This window comes from Conger conger, chromosome 9, assembly GCF_963514075.1.
Source record: "Conger conger chromosome 9, fConCon1.1, whole genome shotgun sequence".
Lineage (NCBI taxonomy): Eukaryota > Metazoa > Chordata > Actinopteri > Anguilliformes > Congridae > Conger > Conger conger.
Window position 1 is genome coordinate 17,114,967 of NC_083768.1, and position 12,502 is coordinate 17,127,468.

The 12,502-nt window shown below is 43.2% G+C and overlaps 1 protein-coding gene across 1 annotated transcript; it reads left to right on the forward strand.

Annotated features, from left to right (window-relative positions):
* The first annotated feature begins 4,598 nt into the window (after positions 1-4,598).
* On the forward strand, positions 4,599-10,577 carry rnf139 (ring finger protein 139). Its single transcript, XM_061255098.1, has 2 exons — positions 4,599-4,893; positions 7,548-10,577. The coding sequence occupies exons 1-2, from the start codon at positions 4,731-4,733 to the stop codon at positions 9,398-9,400; spliced, it is 2,016 nt and encodes a 671-aa protein (XP_061111082.1). The 5' UTR covers positions 4,599-4,730; the 3' UTR covers positions 9,401-10,577.
* Positions 10,578-12,502: the final 1,925 nt, after the last annotated feature.

Sequence of the window (12,502 nt, forward strand, 5' to 3'; positions counted from 1 at the left end):
CGCATCTCTGCTTTTTGCGGATGATGTGGTTCTGCTGGCTTCATCGGACCGTGACCTTCAGCACGCACTGGAGCGGTTTGCAGCCGAGTGTGAAGCGGCCGGGATGAGAGTCAGCACCTCCAAGTCCGAGGCCATGGTTCTCTGCCGGAAAACGGTGGATTGCTCCCTCCGGGTTGGGAACGAGTCTTTGCCCCAAGTGAAGGAGTTCAAGTATCTCGGGGTCTTGTTCACGAGTGAAGGTAGAAGGGAGCGTGAGATCGACAGGCGGATCGGTGCAGCGTCAGCAGTAATGCAATTTACTGGTCGATCTACGTCCCAACCCTCACCTATGGTCACGAGCTTTGGGTAGTGACCGAAAGAACGAGATCGCGTATACAAGCGGCCGAAATGAGCTTCCTCCGTAGGGTGGCCGGGCTCAGCCTTAGAGATAGGGTGAGGAGCTCGGACAGCCGGAGGGAGCTCGGAGTAGAGCCGCTGCTCCTTCGCGTCGAAAGGAGCCAATTGAGGTGGTTCGGGCATCTGATCAGGATGCCTCCCGGGCGCCTCCCTTTGGAGGTTTTCCGGGCTCGTCCAACTGGGCGGAGACCCCGAGGGAGACCCAGAGCCCGCTGGAGAGATTATATATCTCTCCTGGCCAGGGAACGCCTCGGGATCCCCCAGGAGGAGCTAGAATGCGTTGCTGGGGAGAGGGACGCCTGGAATACCCGGCTTTGCCTACTCCCCCCACGACCCGACTCCGGATAAGCGGGTGATGATGGATGGATGGATGGATTTTAAATAGATAAAATTTATATTTATAGAAATCAATCAATCTACACTCAATAACCCATAATGATAAAGTTAAAATGTTTCAAATTAAATCTCATTTAATCTCAAGTATTTAGATCCTTTGCTGTGGTACTCCAAATTATAGTCAGGTGCATCCTGTTTGCTTTCATTATCCTTAAGATGTGTCTAGAAGTTGACTGGAGTCACCTGTGGAAAATTGAATTGGTTGGACATAGTTTAGAAAGCCATACCTGTGTATATGGTCCCACAATTCGCACTGCATGTCAGGAACTCTATGTAGACTGCCATGATAAAATTGTGCCAAGGGCAAGGTATAAGACCATTTCAAAAGATCCACTTCTTTGCCAAGAGTTGGCCTTCTGGCCAAACTGAGTAACCAGGCAAGAAGAGCCTTGGTCAGGGAGGTGACCAAGAAGCCAATGGTCACTAACAGAGCTTCGAATGTCCTCTGCAGAGATGGGAGAACCTGCTGGAAGGACGACCATCTCAGCAGCATGCCATCAATCTGGCCTTTATGGTAGAGTGGTTAGGCGGAAGCCACTTGAGTAAAAGGCATATGACGGCATTTAAAGGACTCTGAGAGCATCAAGAAAAAGATTCTATGGACTGGCGAGACAAAAATGTAACTCTCTGGGCAGAAATTCAAGCACTATGTCTGATGAACACCCATTACTCATCAGGGTGACACCAGGGTGCTTCTCAGCAGCAGGGACAGGGAGACTGGTCAGAATGAGGGAAGGCAAATGCAGAAAGAACCTTGAAGAAAGCCTGCTCCAGAGTACACACAACCTCAGACTGGGGCGACAGTTCATCTTTCAGCACAACAAAGCATACAGCCAAGACAACGCTGGAGATTTCTAATAAACATGATTTCAATTTGTCATTATTGGTTATTGAGTATAGATCGATGGGCTACACAGACTGAGGCTGTCACACCCCCCTTCATAAAAAAGTGAGCTATCTAAAGGTACAATAGGTAAGATTTTTGTGTTAAGACCATTGTAAATCCCTTCCTGTCATTGAAAAAGGCTCACTGACATGTTGACTCACCCTCTGCCTCTGTTTATAGTCCTTAAATTCGGGTTTCAAAATATGCAGTTGACGGGCCGGCACTGTACCAAAACATTGTATAGTTGTACAATAATTCAAGCTCATTGGTTGAAAATGGGTTCAAATTGCCACAGCCAATGGTGTTTCAATGTCAGTGTGTTCACAGAGAAGGAGTGGGATAAACAGTGTTGTGGTTTGAGCATGTTTGTTGCTGCAATTCCTCTCTTGACCATTCAAGTCCAAAATGACTTATTGTACCTGTAACTAACCAAACTATACATAACATCTCAGCCCCCAAACACAAATTACCATATGGATTACCCTATATCATATACACTCACCACCACTTTATGAGGAACATTTTTACTTTATCACACCTACTTAGTCATGTGATTATCTAATCAGCCAATTGTGTGGCAGCAGTGCAATGCATACAATCATGTAGATACAGGTCAGGAGCTTCAGTTAATGTTCACATCAACCATCAGAATGGGGGGGAAATGTGATCTTTGACCGTGGAATGATTGTTGGTGGCAGACGTGTGGTTTGACTATATCAGAAATGGCTGATCTCCTGGGATTTTCACGCACACTAGTTTGCAAAGAATGGTGCAAACAAACAAAAAGAATCCAATGAACAGCAGTTCTGCAGACAGAAACGCATTGTTAATGAGAGATGAATAGCCAGACTGGTCAAAGCTGACAGGAAGGTCAAGGAAGTCTAATAAATACCTAATAAAGTGTTCACTGGGTGTATTATAGGACTCCTCACCAAATCTATGCCCTAACCATATTACCGGTCTCCTCCAAACGCCTTCCTCAACTTCCACCTCAGCCACCTCTGTACCTTGGAGCAATTTAAGATCTGAAAGAGAGACCAAGAGAGAGCGAGGGCAAAGTAAAGGGGAAAGCACAACACAACAATATTGAGATGAGGGGGTGTGAGAAAGTATGTCTGCTATCACATTTTCTGTGCCTTTAATGTGACACATCTCCAAACCATACAGTTGCAAAAATCGTGCCGATCAAATTAGCCTTTGATTTGGATTTTGCAATGAACACAGTAAGAGGATTATGATCAGTGTAGGCTACATGTTGAACTACACCAGAACCTAGCTACACATCAAAATGTTGCAGTGAGCAAGACCAGATGAGAGTAAGTGCTTCTTTTTTAACTACTAGTACTAGTAGTACTTGAGCTGATTAGAGTTGAACTTTTTATAAAAATAACTAACAGGTCGCTCCACCCCTCTCCTATCAGCCTGCAACAAGATGGAACGAGCCCAAACTTCCCCAACAAGCATCCACCTGAAGCACAAATGGTTTATCCGTACACAGTGCAGCAGGTACTGGAACAGAACACAGGAGAGCCTTTAGATTTTGTAATACAGCATGACATTTAGAGGACCACAGAAACTTTACATCAGCCTTCAGAAGGTCAGCCAGAAGTTCTTACAAAAGCTGCAGTAGTAACCTACCATGCCGAGGAAACGCATGAGATAATTTGGTAGCAGGAGGAGGAAACTCCTGGACGTCTTACTACCTTTCCCAAGTAAGTAACTGTTGCTTTAGTTAATTTGCTGATGAGAGCCTGTCAAACAGCGGACGCACACACTGAAGATGTTGATCCCATGTGTCACTGTAAATGACAAGTGGGCTAAAACCAGTGCTTTCTTGAATTACTTCTCTAGCTGTCAGGAGCAACAATGGCAACCCCTACTCGCAATCCCTGCCCAACTCTGTACAATAAGCACACAGTGACTTCAATGTTTGGTGGAAACGTTCTAGTGCACCTTGTCTTTGTGTATGATAGGCTGAAGATCTATTGTGCTTTATATGGAGTTGTTGGAGGACCCGAGAGAACAGGTAAAGGTAGTTCCTTGGCCATTTTGGATGATTTTAGGTGCACCAAACACTGAAATAAACTGTATTAAAGCCCTAACCACTGCTTTAAAATTGGGTAGGCTATACACTGATCATTTTTGTCACAATTCTGCAGTCGAAGACAAAATTTCCAAATCGTAGAAGAATCTTTCGTCGTGAGTCAAAATCTGCCGTCTTGGATCTCTCGGTGCGACATATTCACAGAAGGCCGATTTACTGAATCCTAGCCTCTGACGGAACACTGGCAGTGCCAAAATCTTGCAATGAAACAGCTGTTACAATCACAGACGATGGACGTCAAATGAACATCGGAGCATCGTAATACAATACATGACGTACAATAAACGATACACGTAGCACTCTAACCACAATAAACACATTTTTTCCACTTTATTTTAACCCAATGTTGGGTATGTCTCTGATTTATGTATTCAGCCTCATAATGACCTGAATTTACTGCAGTTGACACAGCAACTGCGACTCAAGACCTTTTCTTGAGGGGGGGGTGCTAAATATTGCCCAGTAGATATCTTAGAAATATTTGCATTTAAAGTTAAATGTCAATTTACATATATGTACATTCACACACACACACACACACACACACACACACACACATATATATATATATATATAGTGGAAATCAATGGGGCTGAATAATGTTTTGTTGCATGTTTTTAAAAGTTTGATATATCTGTTCTTATCTTATCTTGTTTCCTGTGTTGACCAAGCCTATGTGGTTTGCGCATATAAAAACGTTTTCTACGTCATGGTGAAGTGGGACACGGTGAAATCGTCCCTCAATTTGACGTTTTCGTTGTGACGTAAAGTTCAAATTAAGGGTTACTTCCGCGTTCCTCGCATTGCAGTAGCTGGAAGGCGAAGATGGCGGAGTGTGGGGATCCCGTTAAATAACGTGTGGAAATCCGAAGAATCCGGACATCCAGGACCGGAGGTTGAGGATATCAAACGGAGAGACCGTGTCCTCCAGAAACAACGCCCTGTGCCATGGCGTCCGCTCATGCCCGAATCAGCCAACAGGCCTTGGCCGTACTGGATGTGGCATTGCGAGTTCCCTGCATCTTTATTATCGACGCCATTTTTAACTCTTACTATGATCCCGGGTCCGGGTGGGCCGGGGCCACCGGAAAGGTTTTACTCCGATTTTTGGGTAAGGTCATTCAAAAGTAATACTATGCTTAAAAGGGTTTCGTTTGAGTGATCCATTCCACTGACTGTCATTGCAGCCAATTTTCCAAAAATCGCTAGCTATACTAGCAAGCTAAGTTAGCTATCCAGTACCTGAGGTCACCTGTCAAGCACTCATGGCTCTTCGCGCTTCCAAAATCCAAATCCAATTTACCGCTAACTAGCTAGCCAGCTAGCTAATGTAATCAACAAGTGGCGTTTTCTGTTTCTGGGTGCAGCTCAAATAAGTCCGATAACTTTTGGTGGTTTACTGCACTTTCAACGTTTTGGATGTCTTTTAGGCAATGCTATTTAGCTAAGCTAGTCGTGTGGCTAACTTACTACCTATTGCGTGTGATTCGTTTCCCGTGGGCGCACTGTAAAGCTAGCAACATTAGCAACTATTCACAGCCTTGTAACTGCCATGTAAGTTATGACATAGCTGACTAGCCTAGCACTTTTCGTTGCAGCGTCCTAAAAATGTTTTTATTTTATTTTTTATTCGCTAGCTTGGCCCAGAAACGTTAAGGGGACGCTCAGCTAGACATTGGATAACATGGCTAATAAGCTATGCCATGTTACCGTTCTGTAGCTTTAACGTTAATGTCACTGTACCGATGAATATCCGAATTGGCACTACAGTTAATTAGCTAGCTAACGTAAAGTACTTTTACTAGCAATATTTATATGTAGAAAATGTCTGCTTACAAGCTAGCTAGCAGCCATTGATTGATTGTCGTCTTTAGTAAACCTGCTAAGACAACTAGCAAGGCAATGCGTAGGTAAGTTAAGGTTAGTGCGTTAACATACTGGTAAATGGTGTACACTAGCTTTAAACTGATTTAAACCTTAACGTTCCTGGGCAAAATGTCAAACAGGTTAGTTAGTTCCCAATCACTCTTCTTCAGGAGCTATCAACAAGTTAATTAACTCATAGCTCTGGAATGCCAGGTCTTAAGTTTTGCTTTCAAGATTACTAGGACTGTGCCTCACTAAACAATTCTTGTGTTCTCGGGCCATTATGTATCAAGCAAACCGAAGTTAAAATAATAATAATCTGAAGTATAATTTCAGTATAAAAATTGGTGACTTTTACTGCTACACTCACATTTAAGAATGAAAGTTATTTTCTCTTGATATTAAAAATATTCTTAACCTGACAGGTATTTAAGAGAGCTCCAGAGATCTCTTAACTTTCATAGGAGTAGGCGTAGGTGCAGGGTCTCAAGGCTTGCTGTTGGAGAGGCAATGCCAGATGGGCCTGGAAACAATGGTGTTGGGAGATCCTTAACAGGCAGATCGACGTCAAGGGATGATTTTGTGTTCTCTTCATTATCTGCATTACTGGAAAATATTAAGTTTGTTTTTCTTGTGATTATGCAGAAATAAAATAAATTTGAGTATTGAGTTAATACTCAACAATTTCAAGTGAACTTATTTGGAGTAATTATTTTTTAATTGAATGCAACTTTATTACGATCTGCAGTTTGAGTAATCCCGTCGTCCCCAACATTCTTTTCTCCCAGGATGCTCTGCAACTGCATTTAGAGGTTTAGGCGCAGGACCTCCACCTGAATATAAAGTATATCTTATAAAGCCTGACTGATGTTCATCAGAAATATTTCAATATGAAATATTAAGTTAATAAATAATGTAGTGTATGAAGCAATGCCAGAAGCTGCTTTCTTGAAAGCAGAGGCTTCCTGACGAGCCGTTTCTGTACCATTTTGCTTCGCTGAACATTACCGAACAATGTTTTTCATATCAACAGAATACAGATTTCCAAAAAGCTGGTTGGTTCTTCCTCTTTGGAATGTTAATCATTGATGAAATAATCGTAATCTTTTCGTTTGAGGCACGTGTGATTGTTGCAAAAACAAACTTTAAAGTTACTCTTGAGAATGTTTAAAGACCTCTCTAAGAGAAAGTGTAAGCTGCTTGAAAAATATGTTTTACCAACGACTAAGCGGAGATTCATTACACTCCTAAGTAAGCTTTATTAACTTTAATTCTTAAAATGTTTGACACATGTTTCTTTTGACAAAATATGAACTTAGCCCTATTATCACATTGTATTACATTCCTTTCCGGCATTAAGTAAATGCTCTTATGCAGACTAATTTGCACAACTTCTTAAATGCTGTACATTTATGCAACTTACTGAAGTGGTTTGGGTGAAGTAGTAAGTACCTTGCCTAAGGGTACTATAGCAGTGCCCTATCAGAGAATTGAAGAGTTACATGTACCTAATCAATATTATGCGCTGTTGCCCTTTGTACTTGTTACACAGGTTTATATTATTCTGGCTTTTCTGTGTTCATGATGTGTTCTCTCTTGATGTAATACTTTACTTAAAATTGTGTACTTGTGTCTATTTTTGGCAATATTTTGTGAAGTCTTCAAAAAAATTTGTGACAGCCTATAGCCTAGTGGCTAAGGTGCTTGACCTGGAAGGTTGGTCTTTCAAGCTCCGGTGTATCCACAGTAAGATCTGTGCAGCTGTGGCCTTGAGCAAGTCCCTTAACCCCCACATTTCCCCAGTCTAATCAACTGTAAGTCGCTTTGGATAAAAAGCATCAGCTAAACGTAATGTAATGGGAATATAGTCTGAAATGTTGTTGTCCTGTTCCTTTCTAGGTATTCTGGTGTCCAGTGTGGTCCTGGTCTTGTCTCAGAGGGCCTTATTCAGGTTCTACATGCTGTTCCTCGCAGTGCTCCTGGGTGTGGTGGCCACCCTGATCAACTACTATGCCACTTTGCACATAGACTTCTACAGTGCATACTACAAAGCAGCACTGGGCTTTAGGCTGCTACCAAGGAATGGACCCACCCTGTGGTTGGGGATGGCTGCTGTCCAGCTCGTGTTTGGCATCGGCTACGTGGCGCTGCTGAACGTCCAGTCAGTGTTTGCGGCGCTTGTCGTCCTGGACATCATGATCCCCATCTGGGGGCTTATTATCGAGCTGCCCATGGATGTGCGGCAGCTGGTGGCCATCGTGTCTGGCTTGGTGCTGGCCGTCAATACGGCTGTGTACCTGATCCTGAAGCTCAAGTGGTTCTACTACTCCTGCCGCTACGTCTTCCTGCTGGTCCGGCACATGTACAGGATCTATGGGGTGCAGCTGCTAGTGGAGGACACATGGAAGAGGATCCGATTCCCAGATGTTCTCCGGGTCTTCTGGCTGACCCGGATGACCGCCCAGGCCATCATTCTGGTCTATGTGGTCAAGGTGGTCAGGAACGAAAGCGGTGAGCAGACCTACCTGACCTGGGACGTGTTCTGGGACCTGATTAGCAACCTCATCATCAGTGGTTGCGACTCCACGCTAACAGTTCTGGGTATGAGTGCTGTCATCTCCTCCATAGCGCACTACCTAGGGCTGAGCATCCTGGCTTTCATCGGCTCCACCGAGGAGGAAGACAAGCGGCTGGGCTTTGTGGCGCCGGTCCTGTTCTTCATCCTGGCTCTTCAGACTGGGCTGAGTGGCCTGGACCCCGAGGAGAGGCTGGTGCGGCTGAGCCGCAACATGTGCCTTCTTTTGACCGCCATCTTGCATTTCATCCACGGGATGACGGACCCGGTCCTCATGTCCCTGAGTGCCTCCCACGTCTCGTCTGTCCGCCGCCACCTCCCTGTCCTCCTGGTGTCCATATGCCTCTTCGTGCTGCCCATCGTGCTGAGCTACGCCCTCTGGCACCACTACGCCCTCAACACCTGGCTGTTTGCCGTCACTGCCTTCTGCGTGGAGCTCTGCCTCAAGGTCATCGTCTCCCTGACGGTTTACACCCTCTTCATGGTGGACGGCTACTACAACGTTCTCTGGGAGAAACTGGACGACTACGTGTACTACGTACGCTCCACCGGCAACGTCATCGAGTTCATCTTCGGGGTCATCATGTTCGGAAACGGGGCGTACACCATGATGTTCGAGTCGGGGAGCAAGATCCGGGCCTGCATGATGTGTCTGCACGCCTACTTCAACATCTACCTGCAGGCTAAGAACGGCTGGAAGACCTTCATCAACCGCCGGACTGCAGTGAAGAAGATAAACTCCCTCCCCGAGGTCAAGGGCGACCAGCTGCGCGACATCGAGGACGTGTGCGCCATCTGCTACCAGGAGTTTGCCACGTCGGCGCGCCTCACGCCCTGCCACCACTACTTCCACGCGCTCTGCCTGCGGAAGTGGCTGTACATCCAGGACACATGTCCCATGTGCCACCAGAAGGTGTACATCGAGGAGGAGGCCCGGGACAGCGCTCCCTTTTCCAACAACAACGGTTACGTGGCGCCCAACGAGAACGTGGGCGAATTCGCAGAGGCCGCAGGGGCGGAAGCTGCCGCAGCCGCCAACGAGCCGGAGCTGGAGAACGAACTCCTGGAAGATAATGACAGTATTGAGTACGACGAGGACGAGTGGGGGACACAAAATGGAGGAACACCTGTGGAGGAAGACTACATTAATGACGACACAGACTCCAGTGGGGAATGATGAAAGTGTATTTAAATTTGGCGTCATGTTTGTCAACATCAGGGATGTTTTTTTTTTTTTTTTCTTTTTTTTTTTTGCATTTTGATTGTCTGTTTTAGTTTGTGTATATTGTTTTTCAAGGGCTTATGGAGGGGTAAATATTATGATGAGGTGTGTGTTACAGTGTGCCCATGGGAGATGCCTGATATTTTCAGTGCAAGGGATGCACGTTCTTTCATTCCTAGGGATGCTCATGATCATTGATGGTTCACTGAAAGTTTGAAATTAAAGTTTTGTAAAAAAATAGCCTTTAATATTTTAAGAAACCGTTAAAAGGTGGTCTTATGTTATTATTCTTACCGTTTTCACCCAAAGGGTTATGCTGATGCAGTTTTCTTTATTTCTGTTAAGCTGTTTAAATATTTGAAGGAAGTTCTGATGAATCACAAAAAAAAGAAATCTTAAAACGGACGGTCAGAGTTCTTGTGTAAGGAAGAAGGATTTCAACTAATGTGATGTGCTACTGTAACCACAAATATACCTCCTCTCATTACTACTGGTCTCTTGTGTGACCTTGCTAAAATTGTGTACGTTATTGTACATGTAATAAAAAAGACTTTCCTTTATAAAAGAAAAGGTATCCAAATGAATGTTTTGGAACATTCTACCGCTGGGGATGGTTCATGAGTGAAATGTACGTTGATATCTCGGCACCATGTTTTATTCAGACAGTACCTGTGTTAATTGCTGATCCTGGTATTTAATTCTGAACGTTACAGTGTTTCTGAAGGCATCTGCCACTTTTGCCATTTCAAATAACACTTGATTACGTGCAAAATGCATTTGGTCCTTACCCTGAAATCACACACCTTTTTTAATGGGAACACCTACTTCCTGGGTAATAGCAATATGCCGCTAAAAGGATTTATTTCTTTTTTGGTTTGATGTAATGGATTCAATTATCCCTCAGCCTTCTTCAGAATCAAACAATTCAGTTATAACTGGGGTGTTAGAATCAGAAAGTTAAAAAAAGTCTGATTATTCTGTGGAATAGTTGTGCTTTTTTCTTTTGGAAATGAAGGATTTTGATTTCTAGATCAATCATTTGCTTTTCAATAAAAGATACAGTAAAAGAATATTTAGTATTTTGCCTTTAAGTTAAAAATGATTTATGTAAATAAAATCCTCTTTCACAGTGGTTCTGTGTATATGTTATGTAATTTAATGCATTGAATTGAGGGGTCAAATCAAGCTGCAGCATATAAAAAGAACATAATGAAACGAATATCTGTTTCACACATGCTGATGAACATTTTTTGCTGCAAGATTAAACCAAAATATGGGTGATGTAAATCCATAAGAAATTCTGGAAACCTAATTTTGTAATTGTGATATTAAATTTCAAATTTGTTGACAGTGTTAGAATACTGAATAACAAGCAGATTGTTTAAATCAAAATTGTTTCCCGAACTGAAACTTAGTTTTGGGGCACCAAAACTTGTAACGGTAGTCAAAAATATAATTTGTAATTATAAATTGTTTTTGTTAAAAGCATCCTTGACCATTGAACTGTCATTAACTTATTCATACAAGTAAATGGTATTGGGTCTTTTTCCCCATTTGTTCCCTCTGATACCCAAATTTGGAAATGCATCTCTACTGGCCACACCTGAAGCTAAACCTGGGAAAGACAATGCTACTGTCCATCCTGGCAAAGGGTTCCCTATGGATTGCTTTTTGTGGCTCCACAGTGTGTCTATCCTGCTCAGCAAAGAGCCTTGGTGTGGGGCCCTGGATGACCAGCAGAACTTCTTGGGACACCACAGCAAACATGCACTCCTGCAGATTATCCCTTCACAACATCAGGATAGTCTACCCCTTCATCATGCAATAGGCTACATAGCTACTTGTACGAGTTCTTGTAGCCTCTTACTGAGATTTGTGATGCCTTACTTGTCAGCTTTCTCACCTTTGCCATCAGGCCAGTGGTCCAGAATGTGATTCTCATTTGGTCTTCCACCTGCCTCAAACATAGCATGCTATGCCTCTTCACTGACTTTCAGTGGCTGTCTGCATGCAATTCGCATTGTTCCACCATTTCAGCTGGTGATGGAACAACCCTCCCAGATTAATCAGGAAGGCAGTTTTCCACAAATGTCTAAATGACGCACATTCCCTTTATCTCGGTCTACTAAGGGTGAGGCTGATGCTTTTGCTGTTGTTGTCCATCTTAATTGACCATTGTTAAGTTAATTTAGATTAATTACTACTGTTGACATGCTACAGTATTTTTACATGTTGTACAGGGGCATGTTAGGGGCAAATTAAATATGAGAGCATTATAGTGAGCGGGGTAGCAAATCCCAAATAAAATCCCAAACGAAATCTGGCCATTCTTTGAATAGTTTTTTTTTTAAAAACAACTGTCCATAGACCTGCAGGTTCGGCTACTTGGGTATGACACGTGTATAATTAATTAGGTGTATTAGTGTAGCTAGATATTAGTAGCATACACATGTCATTTCCTTTTCCTGCCTCCCTCCTTAAAGGTACAATAGGTAAGATGTTTTTGTAAAAACATTGTTATAAGACCATTGTAAATCCCTTCTATCATTGAAAAAGGCTCACTGACATGTTGACTCACCCCTGCCTGTGTTTTTCGTCCTTAAGTTCGGGTTTCAAAGTATACATTTGTCAGGCCTTCACTCTGTATCAAAACAATGTACAGCTATACAACAATTCAAGAGTTAATTGGTTGAAAATTGGTTCTAACTGCCACAGCCTGGGGGCTTGTTCTGATTGTTCGTGTAGCTGCCAAAATTACACTCCAGACAAGCGATCAGTATACAGAGTTTCAGTGATCGCTTGTCTGGATTGCAATTTGGGCAGCTACACGTTCCTTTTATCTCTTTACATGTTCAATCATCCGTGTTTAGCTAAACCTTTATTTTTCTCAAACTGTAAGTTACAGTTGCAGCGTTCGTGGTAGACTATCATATCTTAAGTTATATAGCCAGCTAGTTACATAGCCAAATAACTTGCTTGCTCACAATATAGTTGGTTAGCTAAAGTGAAAACTTCAAGATTTCATAAAGTCACCAGTTCGGCGAATATTTTCTTACC

Bases quoted from the DNA above. Each gene is read 5' to 3' on its own strand.
- rnf139 (XM_061255098.1), top strand. From the start codon at position 4,731: ATGGCGTCCGCTCATGCCCGAATCAGCCAACAGGCCTTGGCCGTACTG. The intron at 4,894-7,547 runs GTAAGGTCATTC...GTTCCTTTCTAG, and splicing joins GGTTTTACTCCGATTTTTGG to GTATTCTGGTGTCCAGTGTG.